The 14,699-nt window shown below is 39.7% G+C and overlaps 2 protein-coding genes across 3 annotated transcripts in view; one reads left to right on the top strand and one right to left on the bottom strand.

The window, feature by feature from the left end:
• rnf41l (ring finger protein 41, like) overlaps positions 1–14,699 on the top strand; it is a 389,670-nt gene that overhangs the window by 188,393 nt on the left and 186,578 nt on the right. Inside the window, exon 2 of one of the 2 annotated variants that reach the window (XM_087986538.1) lies at positions 3,744–3,854. In XM_087986538.1, coding sequence (XP_087842664.1) covers positions 3,764–3,854 — 91 coding nt within the window. In that variant the 5' untranslated portion in view covers positions 3,744–3,763. Of the gene's footprint in view, positions 1–3,743; positions 3,855–14,699 lie in introns of those variants that run through there. The other variant, XM_087986539.1, reaches the window with a different exon arrangement.
• The window catches only part of rad54b (RAD54 homolog B), a 210,860-nt gene that overhangs the window by 63,127 nt on the left and 133,034 nt on the right, over positions 1–14,699 (bottom strand). Inside the window, exons 4-6 of the mRNA XM_043688055.2 lie at positions 11,192–11,485; positions 5,136–5,298; positions 4,099–4,324 (exon numbers count right to left, since the gene is read on the bottom strand). Coding sequence (XP_043543990.1) covers positions 4,099–4,324; positions 5,136–5,298; positions 11,192–11,485 — 683 coding nt within the window. The remainder of the gene's footprint in view (positions 1–4,098; positions 4,325–5,135; positions 5,299–11,191; positions 11,486–14,699) is intronic.

Raw genomic sequence — 14,699 nt, forward strand, 5'->3', positions numbered from 1 at the left:
CTTATCCCAGATCCAACCTTCCAACTCGGCACCACGCTCTTGAACTGTCCTACCTGTCCATCTTCCTTCCCCCATATCCGCTCCACCGTCTTCTCCAACCTATCACCTTCACCCCAACCTTCATCTACCTATCACGTTCTCAGCTACCTTTGCCCCAGCCCCATCCCTGTCCCATTTATCTCTCAGTCCATGGGCCACCCTTCATTCCTGATGAAGAGCTTACGCTCGAAACGTCGACTCCCCTGCTCCTCGGATGCTGCCTGATCGGCTGTGCTTTTCAAGCACTACACTCTTCAACTCTGACCTCCAGCATCTGCAGTCCTCACTTTCTCCTAGTGCCTACCCCAGAGGTATGAAACCAAACTCCTCTAGACGGGACAGTGAGGACAGCTTATGAAGCAGGAGTTAACAGGATTGAAATCAAACTGGCAAACCCATACGCTTTGATTTCAGCCCCCACAAGTTAGTAAACCATATATGAGTTGGACCTGCAGCCCAGCCGCTCCTCAGAATGGATATCCTCACCCAGCTGATTTCGTCTTTACATTTTGATGATGGACAGGTAATGTGGTCCATCAGAACTCTACAAAACGAAGAATTAAAAGTTCACCCCATCTGGGCTAAAAGCAAAGATGACTGCGGAGTACTGAAAAGGAAACCCCTGATGTTTACAAGAACATCTCGACCTTGTACCAAACAGGATATTAACTACAGATAACAGAAAAACCGGACTGTCAAGATATTCAGCACTGTCTTGACATTGGGAAACCTACCCCTGGAGCATCTGCACAGGCAACAGAAATATAGGCTCTAACTGATGCCTGCAGAACAGCAGAGGATCAGTCTGCCAACTTTTACACAGGCTCCCGTTTTGCTGCAGACTGTCATCTTACCGTCTTACTAACCAATGCTTAAAGTTCTACTTCCTCATAGGTATCAGCTGCCTGGAATGACTCTCTGGAGGGAGGTCACAACACTGTACCAGCCGAGTTGGTTCTTGTGAAAAAGACCCACAAGGAACCCTTAGGTTTGAATTGGGAAGGACCATACCAGTGCTGTCAAGGTCCAAGGAAAGGAGGCCTGGATTCATGCCTCCCAAATCAAATGGGCATCCCACAATACAGCGAGATCAAAGACCGACTGACCACCATGATTTTTTTTTATTGTTATTTCAACTGTGGATGTTTTTGTTTTGTAAAGTGTAGTTGCCAAACTGTTAAAAGTCTGTAAGCTAGGATACGGATTGTGTGACTCTTTTCGAGAGGTCTCAGTAGAATCAAAAGGGGCTACTATGAGATACTGTGTTATGAGATATTGTGTTATCAACTCACTCACCACCTCGCTATATTCATAAATACCCGGTTCCTGTTCATTCATTCATAACCCTTTAGTAACCCATTATTTACTATAACCCAGTTTCATTCATTCATAAAACCAGTTCTGTAGTATCCAAATTTAAAAACAACCCTTTCAAACCCATTACTGCATTTCCACACCTTATCAGCATACATAACAAAACCATCCCCATCAAGTCTCCATGAAACATCAGAATATTAATCAGCCCTTATCAACCATCTTGTGACCCTGAATAGATTAAGTACCTGTTAAATACCTTGAAACTGGGCCATTATCCCTTTAAGAAACTAACTGACAAAACAGCACTTACATGAAATTGCATGAATTAATGAAACTCATACCAGCAAATAGGAAATAAATTTCACCATACAGCTGCAGTAATCAGGTTAACATAGTTTATTATCTTATTACGATTTCTAACTTACTTACAGCATATAGCCCTTGTATTTTTACTAACAGTTACTAATTTAAAAGATAAATGGGCTAACATCTCCTAATTATGCAAGCAGACTGGACAGACATCCCATCCGAAGTAGCAGCCAGAATTTATCATGTTTTCACATATCTCTTGTCTCCCAGGGCAGAAGCCCTTCAAACCTTTGTGTACTCCAGATAAAAAATGTAACACTATAGTAATGAGATTTTAATATATGTAAGAATTGTGTATAAAGGGGCTCTTGTATTTCAGGATTCTTTTGCCGCCTCAAATTTGTGTTATGAGTCATTCCAGGCAGCTGATACCTATGAGGAAGTAGAACTTTAAGCATTGGTTAGTAAGACGGTAAGATGACAGTCTGCAGCAAAACGGGAACCTGTGTAAAAGTTGGCAGACTGATCCTCTGCTGTTCTGCAGGCATCAGTTAGAGCCTATATTTCTGTTGCCTGTGCAGATGCTCCAGGGGTAGGTTTCCCAATGTCAAGACAATGCTGAATATCTTGACAGTCCATCCAGTTTTTCACCACTCACCGATTTCGGTCGTTAGTTGAACACGATCCCACAACGTCTTGTTATTTCTTCCTTGATAGTAGATTCAGCCATTCCACGACAGAAGTTAAGCTAACCGGCCTATAATTCCCCATCTTTTTTCTTCCTTTTTTTTTAAACATTTAAATATTTTCACCTAATTCTCCTGTCTGACCACCATGATACCAACTTAGTGTGATCAAATTAAATTTAACACAGTGTTTTGGTTTGTGTTTACTATACTTAAAAAAAAAAATCCCCATGTTAACTTATGATTTTTTTCTACCACTTTTATTTTGCAAACAATGAACAAGTGCATTGTTTTGTAATGTTCTGAAAAGGTTGTTTCTGAAACCTGGGTGACCTGGCTCTATTTATTGCCATCCCTATTTGTCCTGAGAAGGTAGTGGATCCTCTCCTTGAGCCACCACAGGTCTTGTGTTAATTTAATTTGCTTTTGTAGCAGTCATTTCTCACCAGCTTCTGAAGGCATTAGAATGAGATAAATGTTGAACAGCCTGCAGCAATTTGTTGTTTTGGAGAAAATAGTGATGCAAAAGGAAAGTCTTATTGTTGTTATCAGAATCCTTTTGATTGTGTCCATATGGCATTTGGATTCATCACTTACAAACTAATTATTAGTCTTGCTGTAGCTTTTTATTATTCATAATAGTTTTTATGATAGCAAATTTTAATTTCCATCATCTGATTGCTACATCTGAGGCCTTTCATTGAATGAAATGGGTTTTAAAAGAGGTTAAATAGTGACCTAAAATGGCTGCCATGATCACCTGACCACAGATTGAGGCACTTGCAGGACACCCATAAGGAATAAACAAAATAGCCTACAATGAAATTCCATTTATTTAAAGACATCAAATCAGCCTCCTGAATCAGCATCAATAAAATTGTATCGCCTGCTTTAACTTAAAAATGCATAGACCGGATAGCAAACATTTCCCCCAACTGTTTGTCTTGGAAGGACAATTGGACCTGACATCAGAATACATCAATGAACCACATTTCAGCTTTTTGACCAGCACAACAGAAAAAATAGAATGATAGATTCATAATAGCAGAATCTGGAGAGCTTTCACTTTCTCTATCAGATTCCTCATGATCATCTTGAATGATAACTCTCAGTGAACAAATCTTTGAAACAACCATTTACCGTGAACTCAAAGATACTTACCAACTTCACCACTGCTGCAGTTTACAGCAATTAAAAAATTGTGATCTCAGGTTAAAAACATAATACCCTCAAGGACTCAAAGGATGCTCAAACTGTGTATTTGTTATGTTTCCTGTCTGTACCTGACACTGTTCCTTTATAAACTTATAACTTGTCGTGTATATGTTAAATGTTGCATTTCATTATCTTTCTAAGGGTTAATAGGCAGTATTACTTTTAATTTTTTTCCAGGTACACAGGTCTCTAAAGTTATGCACATTTATAACCTCCAGAATGAGATTAGTATGCCAATACTGATTGTTGTGCACAGAAGTCGTACCTTCGAGGGAATGCTGTTACTAGGTAATAAAACTCACCCTTCTTTTGCTCACAGAAATCTTATAATCAGTTCTTTCGTTCTGATCTAGTTGCCTACATTGTAACTGATGTGATAAAGCTGTGTCAAAAAAGAAATAAAAATACCTGTTGGAAAAATTATGAGGTGGTCAAAAAGGGAGCTGAATTACCTGTTTTCACCCGCTTACAACATAGTAACTCCATTACTACACCAAAATAGTAAGAAGCAGTAACAGCGCTGATAACTCACCTGATCAACTGCAAAAACCCTCAGCCTTTCCATTCCAAGCCATTTCTGGAATTCACTGACCCAGTTTTTTACGAGACTCCCTGGTGTGATGACAAGGGTCTTTCTGATTACAGGTTTGTTTCCATAAGGTCCTTGCCGCATCAGAGTCCAAATTAATGTAATGCACTGCAGAGTTTTCCCTAGACCCATTTCATCAGCCAAGATAGCACCAAACCTGCCAGCTGTTCTGGAAACAATAGTTACATAGAGTCTTTTCAAAGTATAATCAGCCACACTGCACCGACTTTTCAGGCAAGTATAGAAATATTGAAAATGAGCGAAATGTATCATGTTTATGTTTATTTGTAAATATCAAACAGGTTTGGGAAGAACAAGTTAGGAACAGAAAATGATATTACCTACTACAAGGGCCTTTCCTTCCTAAAATGTCTAGTACTCAATGGATTATTGTGTGGGATTAGAAAATAAAGTCTGAGGGGTGACCTTAAAGAGGTTTGTAAAATCATGAGGGGCATAGATAGGATAAATAGAAAAAGTATTTTCCCTGGGGTGGGGGAGTCCAGAACGAGAAGGCAGAGGTTTAGGATGAGAGGGGAAAGATATAAAAGGGACCTAAGGGGCAACTTTTTCATGCAGACGGTGGTGCGGGAATGGAATGAGCTACCAGAGGAAATGGTGGAGGTTGGTACAATTGCAACATTTAAAAGGCATCAGGTGGGTATATGAATAGAAAGGGTTGAGGGGGATATGGGCCAAATGCTGGCAAATGGGACTAGATTTCGTTGGAATATCTGGTTGGCATGGACGAGTTGGGCTGAAGGGTCTGTTTCCATGCTATACATCTCTACGACTCTATGACCAGGTCAGAAATAAGGCTTTAGATTTCACAAGTACTTTATGCGAAAAATTGCTTGCAAATTAAAAGTGTTATTGACTGTCAAAGACTTGGAACAACCTAAATTGATCTTATCGACTAGCTTTAGACTCAAATATCCTGTTTGCACCCATTCCACAAAGTAGAAGACAGGCTCACTTACCTCATTCCCATTATGCACTCATATAAGAAAATCACACCATCCCATTGGTGAGGTCGTAGGTGCATAGCAAGGTAAGGATCCACCACTACATCCACTAATGGGAGACCAGCTTTATTAAACAGCCACTGGTGACTAAGGTTTGGTCGTGGCATTACTAACGCATCTGTTGGTAAATAAAGAACTGTACATTTATCTATTACTTGAAAACTTCTGCAAAGTTTTCCATAACTTAAATACAAAAGTGTTGCATATATATGCCTACATTTTTGGTGTACATTCGACTAGAATATGAAAACAGTGAAGCATATAAAACAGCTAAGGATTTGAGGTGAGTTTCTACAGAAATGGTTCCTTTAATTGCAAAGAAGTTACAAATATATTAGATTCTTTTACTGATTCAAGATCTTTAATTTGCTGATTTATGGGAAAGACCATAGCATGAAACTAATTGAACAATTCTCTCAAAGAGACTGAATATTGGATGGAAACTAACTTGGCGATGGGATGGAATCCAGAGAGAAGGTTCAGCAGGGGTTGATGAATGACCAAAATTAGAAGAGACATCAAAGGAGTCAAGAAGGCATAGAAATTATATTCCAGCTAAGCGAAGAGAGTTTGGCAAGGTTGGTTGGTATTATTTTAATGTAAGGAGTCTCATAAAAAAGGCAGATGAGTTGAAGGCAAAACTTAAAACATGGAGGTATGACGTAATTGCAGTCACTAAGACATGGTTGAGAAGGGACAGGATTGACAGCTCAATTATCCAGGCTGTAGGGTCTTCAGGCGAGGCAGGGAAGAAGATAAACAAGGAGGGAGTGGCACAATATTGATCAATTACATCAGTGAGCAGGGATGACATCTTAGAAGGCTCCTCAAATGAAGTCAGATGGGTAGAACATAAGACCAAAGAGGAGCAATCATACTGCTAGCAGTGTACTTTAGGATCCCATCAGTCCACGAGAAATAGAACTGCAGATGCTAAAGCAAATTTCAGAGAAGTGTAAAAGTAATATGGTAGTGACAGTAAAGTTTTCAACTTGCCCACCATTAACTAGGGTGGTCATAGTATGAAAGATTTACAGGGACTGTGATTCTTAAAATGTATCCAGGACAGATTTTCAAGCTAACATGTAGAAGGCTCTGTACACAAGAGAAGGTGTGGTCCTGGACTAAATTATAGGTAAAAAAGCCGGGTAAGTGGTTGAAGTATCATTGGGGGAGCATTTTGCTGACAAGCACAACTAGCAGAGGTGATGGCCTACTGGTATTATCGCTTGAATATTAATCCAGAAACTCAGCAAATATTTTGGGGATTTTGGTTTGAATCACGCCACAGCAGGTGACGGAATTTGAATTTAATTTTCTTAAAAATCTCAAATTAAGAATGTATTGATGACCATGCTATCACTGCCAGTTGTCAGAAAAATCCATCTGGCTCACTAATGTCCTTCACGGAAAGAAACCTTTATTCTCGCCTAGTCTAGCCTCCATGTGACTCGAGACTCACAGCAATGTGGTTGACTTTCAAATGCCCTCTGAAATGGCCTAGCAAGCCACTCAATAGACAATAGGTGCAGGAGTAGGCCATTCTGCCCTTCGAGCCTGCACCACCATTCAATATGATCATGGCTGATCATCCTTAATCAGTATCCTGTTCCTGCCTTATCTCCATAACCCTTGATTCCACTATCCTTGAGAGCTCTATCCAACTCTTTCTTAAATGAATCCAGAGACTGGGCCTCCACTGTCCTCTGGGGCAGAGCATTCCACACAGATACCACTCTCTGGGTGAAGAAGTTTCGTCTCATCTCTGTCCTAAATGGTCTACCTCGAATTTGTAAGCTGTGTCCTCTGGTTCGGCACTCACCCATCAGCGGGTGAGTTTCCTGCCTGCAGAGTGTCCAATCCTTTAATAATCTTATATGTCTCAATCAGATCCCCTCTCAGTCTTCTAAACTCAAGGGTATACAAGCCCAGTCGCTCCAGTCTTTCAGCATAAGGTAGTCCCGCCATTCCAGGAATTGACCTCATGAACCTACGCTGCACTTCCTCAATAGCCAGAATGTCTTTCCTCAAATTTGGAGACCAGAACTGCACACAATACTCCCGGTGTGGTCTCACCAGGGCCCTGTACAGCTACAGAAGAACCTCTTTGCTTCTATACTCAATCCCTCTTGTTATGAAGGCCAGCATGCTATTAGCCTTCTTCACTACCTGCTATACCTGCATGCTTACCTTCATTGACTGGTGTACAAGAACACCCAGATCTCTTTGTATTGCCCCTTTACCTAAATTGATTCCATTTAGGTAGTAATCTGCCTTCCTGTTCTTGCCACCAAAGTGGATAACCATACATTTATCCACATTAAACTGCATCTGCCATGCATCTGACCACTCACCTAACCTGTCCAGGTCACCCTGTAATCTCCTAACATCCTCCTCACATTTCACCCTGCCATCCAGCTTAGTATCATTAGCAAATTTGCTAATGTTATTACTAATACCATCTTCTATATCATTAATATATATTGTAAAAAGCTGCTGTCCCAGTACTGATCCCTGCGGTACCCCACTGATCACTGCCTGCCATTCCAAAATGGAGCCGCTTATCACTACTCTTTGTTTCCTATCAGCCAACCAACTTTCAATCCAAGTTAGTACTTTGCCCCCAATACCATGCGCCCTAATTTTGCTCACTAACCTCCTATGTGGGACTTTATCAAAAGCTTTCTGAAAGTCCAGGTACACTACATCTATTGGATCTTCCTCGTCCATCTTCAGAGTTACATCCTCAAAGAATTCCAGAAGATTAGTCAAGCATGATTTCCCCTTCATAAATCCATGCTGACTCTGACCTATCCTGTTCAAGAGGAGCTTGAGCAGTCTATAAATACTGGCCAGCCAATAACATCCACATCCCATGAGTAAATGAAAACAAAAGTCCATTAGATTCAAGATTGCTATAGGAAAGAACAAGGATGGGCCTGAAATCAAAGTTCTAAACTGGGGGATGGCCAATTTTAATAAGATCAGGCATGTTTTGGCCAAAGTGGACTGGGGGTATATACTTTTAGGTAAATCGGTGGCAGACATTCAAGCAGGCAATAGGTAAAGTACAAAGTCAACATGTTCCAATGTGGACAAAGATGGGATGAACAAATCCTGTGAACCTGTATATCAAAACGTGTACAGGATTGGATAAAAAGAAAAAGTGGGGTTTTTAACAGATACCAGGAGCTCAAAAACCCAAGAAGAGTACAGAATGTGCAAGGGGAAGCTTACAAAGAAAATTAGAAGAGCATAAAGGTGGCATTAAAGAATGATGGCAGGTAAAATAAAGGAAAATCTGAAGTTATTTTATAAATATATTAAGGATAAAAGGATAACCAGAGAAAGACAGAGGCCTATCAAGAACAACAGTGTCAACTGGCGTGAGGTTATGTTAGAACGGTATAAAAGGTTGTTTAGTGTGCGGTTCTGGAATCTGCATTATTGGAGAGATCTGGTTGCACTGGAGAGGGTGAAGGGGAGATTTAACAGGATTTTGCTTGGGCTGGAGAGTTTTGGTTATGAAGAGAAATTGGACAGATTGAGGCTGTTTTCCTCGGAACAGAGGAGACTGAAGAGGAACGTGATTGAGATGTATAAAATTATGAGGGGTAGACAGGAATAAATATTCCCCTTGGTGGAGGGATCAATAACCAAGGGCATAAATTTAAAGGTTAAGGTACGGTACAGCAGGTTTAGAAAGAATGAAATGATTTTCTTTTTCATCCAGAGGGTAGTGTGAAACTTGGACTCATTGCTTTTGAGAGTGATGGGGGCAGAAACCGTCACAACATCTGAGAAGTATTTTGCTGCACACTTGTGAAATACATACAAGTCTATGTGGCAAGTACTGAAAACGGGATGAGAACAGTTAGAGTCACAGAGGTCTTCAGCATAGAAGTCGTCCCTTTGGATTATCCAGTCTCTTCCAGTCAAAACCATCACCTAACTATTCTAGGTTAGTTCAGTGGTTATCTTTGGCGCAAACTCAGCATTTTTGGAAAGCAAATCTTAGCAGGAGTTACACATTTAATGGTAAGGTCCTTGGGAGTGTTACTGAACAAAGAGACTTTGGAGTACAGGTTCATAGTTCCTTGAAAGTAGAGTCGCAGGTAGATAGGATAGTGAAGGAGGCGTTTGGTATGCTTTCTTTTATTGGTCAGAGTATTGAGTACAGGAGTTGGGAGGTCATGTTGCGGCTGTACAGGACATTGGTTAGGTCACTTTTGGAATACTGCGTGCAATTCTGGTCGCCTTCCTATTGGAAAGATGTCGTGAAATTTGAAAGGGTTCAGAAACGATTTACAAGGATGGTGCCAGGGTTGGAGGATTTGAGCTATAGGGAGAGGTTGAATAGGCTAGGGCAGTTTTCCCTGGAGCATCGTGGCTGAGGGGTGACCTTATAGAGGTTTATAAAATCATGAGGGGCATGGATAGGATAAACAGACAAAGTCTTTTCCGTGGGGTGGGCAGTTCAGAATTAGAGGGCATAGGTTCAGGGTGAGAGGGGAAAGATATAAAAGAGACCTAAGGGGCAACTTTTTCACACAGAGGTTGGTATGTGTATGGAATGAGCTACCAGAGGAAGTGGTGGAGGCTAGTACAATTGCAACATTTAAAAGGCATTTGGATGGGTATATGAATAGGACGGGTTTGGAGGGCTATGGGCCAGGTGCTGGCAGGTGGGACTAGATTGGGTTGGGATATCTGGTCGGCATGGACGGGTTGGACCAAATGGTCTGTTTCTATGCAGTATATCTTTATGACTCTATGACTTCTGTGCTGCAGACTTCTATAATTCTCAGAAAAAAAATAAAGCTCTAGCAAAAGTATAACATTGTTTCAGAAAAGTTTTTTTTTGCTCTGTCCTTCCTTAGAACCGAATTATGTATCCAGATGCCAGAAGTCTGTTACTTAGCCCAAATGGTAGTTCTTTATTGGTTAGCATAGACAGTTGAATATCTGCAGAACATTTAACATAAGAGGGCATTACAATGAAGGAATTATAGATGAACTCAAACATTCGTACAAACATTCTTAACAAATGCCACTAGACAAGAATAACAAGCCTGGTTAATTATTTTCCTTTCTACCCTCAGGATGCCAAGACACTCTCGTGCTAAACAACCCAGCTCCTGAAACACTTTATCTATTGGAGTAAATGGACTCAGTAAACCCAAATAAACAGCTTATGTGGTTTAGGGCTATACAGACAACTCATTAAGACTCCTTCTTGAACAACACCTTCCAGACCCATAACCTCTACTTTTCAACAGAAAGACAAAGACAGCATGTGCATGGAACACTATCACTTTCAAGATCCTTCCAAATCACACATCATCCTGACTTGGATCTACATTGCCATTCATTCACTGTCACAGTCATAGCGTCATACACATAGAAAAGGCCTTTTGGCCCAATGAATCTGTGCTAACCTATCTACACTTATCTCACTTTGTAGCACTTGGCCTACTTGTTATGACATTTCAATTACTCATTCACATACTTTTGAAAGGTTGCGAAGTTTCCCACTCTACAGCCTGCCCAGGCAGTTCAGTTCAGATTCCCAACACCCTCTGGATGAAAATCTTTACCTCAGACCCCTTTTGAACCTTCTGTCTTTTGCCTTAAAATTCTTGCCTCCTCATTAATGACTTTTCAACTAAGGAAAACAGCTCCTTCCTCTCCCACTTGTCCATGCCCCTCATCTTATGCACCTGTCACTAGCTGAAAATCCTGGAACCTCCTCCCGAGTAGCTTTGTCAGCAACCTTCTTATGCAGTAATTTATAAAAATGACTCAACACCAATTAAGGACAACAATTAAAGTTGGAAAGTAATTTCTGTTCTTGCCATTGATGCTATATCCTAAGATATAGGCATTTATCAAAAACAAATTTTAAAAATGCCTTCTTCATGAGTTTACTGGAAAGTTTGGCAGGTATCATAATTACTCAATGGTTGAACAAATAACCCAAACTTACAAGAATTATCAATTAAATTGCTTACTTGGCGCATTTGGATCATGCCTAGGTTTACAATCAATTTTGGTTTTTTGAACAATTTCTGTTTGACTGGACCCAGCACTGTTCTTCAATGGGTTTGTAAAAGGTTTTAGCAAAGGTTGTTGTGAAAAAGTTGCCATTGGTACATGTGATGAACCAGCAACTGTGGAGTGAAAACAACGGCCACTCATAAAGTCCTCCACAGAGATTGGTCCCATTATCTCAATCTCTTTCCCACCAAGCATTAAGGTCTGGCCTTCAGAAAGCGTTTCAAGTTCTTTTGCTTTGTATCCAGTACCTGAAGAAAAAACAAAACAATATCTTGTCAGTCTTATGGAAGTGATATCATATATGGACTTCGTCGTTTGGTCAGACATGTCTTGGCAATATGCAATTATAAATTTTGGCAGCAAAGGAATGAACATTGATTACCTGTAATGTATAATTCTAGTACATATCTGAGTCCTTATGAAATTCCATGCAGATGCTATGTCATTTCTACCTAATTTTGTTATTAGGATATACTATCCCATTGGTAATCCCAGTTGATACACTTCAACATGACGATGCATTATAATATATTTTAAGTGCTTTTGGTGGGGGGGTGGAGAGAAGAACACAAATGCACAAGTAAATTAATATTTTGAATGCTTTCGGGATCATAAATCGAAGTGCTCTCACCTAATATTCAAAAGTGTCACCTGACTGATTCATTCTCCTTCTCTTGAAAGCCCTCATTAGAAAATAATGTCCTCATTTAAGATTTTATATGTATACGATATTGCTTCCAATTAGTTTGCAGATGTATTTAAGCAGATGACTTTAGAACCTAAGGTTCAGAAGAGTGCAGAATTCAGATTGAAAGATGGAATTATTCCTTTTAAAGAAGGTAAAACAAGCTTTTACCATTTCAGATCAAGGGAATCAGTCAATTCAGCAGAAACGGTTTATGTTCTGTGAAGCTGTAGTGTTTGAACAGAAATCTTCAAGTTGTTAGAATGGAGCAAGGTTGGGCCATCAGAACAGGACAATTGAAGAAATAGGAACAAGAGTAAGCTGTTTGGCCCCTTGAATCTGCTTCACAATTCCATCGGATCATGGCTGATCCAACATTCCTCACATCCACTTTCCTGCTTTTTCTCCATAACCCTTGATTCACCTACTGATCAAAAATTTATCTCAGCCTTTAAATATGCACAAGAAATTCCTTATCTCAGACTTAAATTGGCACCCCTTTTCTGAGACTAAGCCCTCTAGTTCTAGACTCTCACATAACGGAAATCATCCTTACAGCATTTACTCTGTCACGCCCCATAAGAATCCTACATATTTTAATGAGATCATCTCTCATCCTTCTAAACTTCATTGAGTATATAGTTCTAATCTGTTTAGCCTTTGCTTGTAAGACAATCCCTTTATACCTGGGCTCACCCTAGTAAACCTTCTCTGAACTACCTCAAAAAAAAGTGATATTTTTCCCTAAATAAGGGAACCAAAACTGTCCTTCGTACTTCAGATGTGGTCTCACCAGCGACTTGTATAATCGCAGTAAGACTTCCCTATTCTTACAGTTCAACACCTTTGATGTAAGGGCCAACATTCCATTAACCTTCCTGATTGTCTCGACACAAGTGTAGCAAGTGATGTACCTCCTGAAACACATAACAGCTTTCTTTTTGCCTTATCAAAATGGAGATAGTCACAGTATTCAACTGTGGAAGAATGGTCCAACTGCTTGTATAAAAGACCTTATTATCTTCAGATGATTTGTGCGAGGATGAGCTAATCAAAGCTACCTTTTAGAATACCGATTTGACTTTTGAACATTTAGTGCATATTACAGAAAAATCATGTGACCAATCGAGCTTTTTGTGTGTTGAATTGGGACATGTTTTGGAAGGCCAGCAAGTTCTTAAATTCATAAGATATAGGAACAGAATTAGGCCATTTGACCCATCGAGTTTGCTCTGCCATTCGACTATGGCTGATATGTTGTTCACCCCTAGTTTCCTGCATTCTTCCCATAACCCTTCAACTCTTTACCAATTAAAAATCTGTCTAACTCCTCCTTAAATTGTCCCAGTTTCCACCACACTTTGGGGTAGCAAATTCCAGAGTTGCAATCCTTTGGGAGAAATAGAGTCATAGAGATGTACAGTACTGAAACAGAACCATCAGTCCAACTTATCCATGAGAACCAGCATTTGGCCCATATCCCTCTCAACCCTTCCTACATATACCCATCCAGATGCTTTTTAAACCTTCGAATTGTACCTGCCTCCACCATTTCCTCTGGTAGCTCATTCCATACATATACCACCCTCTGAATGAAAAAGTTGCCCCTTAGGACCCTCAACTCTTTTAAATTTGCTACCCCTTATCCTAAGACTATGACCTCTCATCCTAGAATGCTCCATAAGAGGAAGTATCCACTCCACTTTTATTTTACCCAAACCTTTTGTCATCCTGAATTCTTCATCTTGATCTCCCCTCATTCTTCTAAATTCTAAATTCTTCTAAATCTGTCTTCATACAACAAACCCCTGATCTCTGGGATCAATCGAGTGAACCTCCTCTGTACTGCCTCCAATGCCACTACATCTCTCTCTCTCTCTCTCTCTCTCTATCTCCAATTTAGCTGGCACCATTCGTTGAGTTTGATGGCATCTACAAGCACACAGACAGCTTTTGTTTTATAGGTATTTTTATTGAAATAAAGAAAATTTTTAAGACTTTTTACAAAATTACAAAAGTAATACAAACAAGTGTAAGCACCAATAGACAGCTTTTAAAGGAGGACTTGAACATCCACAGCAATATTTCCAGTAGAAGAAACCAGCTGCAATTTTAAACTACCAGCTGAGAACCAAAGCCTTTGAGCAACCAGACCAGATGACCAGCTCCAAGTGTACTTACTGATATTTTTCAAATTGAATTTTTGACTCATGTTATCTTCCTCTGCTCTGTTATTCATACATTTTGTACATTTGGTTTGGGTATGTTGGTTTGCACACTAAGTCCTGTCTGAATAAATCTTTATCAAGTGCACACATTGAACTGACAAATACATTCTAAATTTAAAAAAACAATATTATTAACAAACAAGGCATAGCAAAAGCCAAGAGTAATTCTAGTTTTGCCTAAAAACTGTCCTTTTAGAATATTCGCCATGTCTCCAGACAATGAATTAAAAATTTGTAAGTGACATGATCAGATTTTTAAAAACACTCAACTTTCAAAAGCACATTATCATTGAAAAAATAAGGACTGAAGAGATTTAATAGTCTTAAGTAGTTTAGCTGGCTATCTTAAAATTATTTTTATATGAAAACATTCCAAACAACTGAAAATCATAATGAATGAGCTTGTTAATTAGTGACAAGGCTGCAAAAGCAAAGACATTATAATACTTCAATTTCTGTTTTGTCAGGGGGCAGGGACAGGTGGTGGGGTTGACAGAGAAGGGAGATTTCTAATTTGAAATAGATTTGGAGCTGTGGCTTTGTCCAGAA

This window comes from Chiloscyllium plagiosum, unplaced genomic scaffold (assembly GCF_037043375.1).
Source record: "Chiloscyllium plagiosum isolate Xiang-an unplaced genomic scaffold, Cpla_swu_hap1 HiC_scaffold_4, whole genome shotgun sequence".
In the NCBI taxonomy this organism is placed as follows: domain Eukaryota; kingdom Metazoa; phylum Chordata; class Chondrichthyes; order Orectolobiformes; family Hemiscylliidae; genus Chiloscyllium; species Chiloscyllium plagiosum.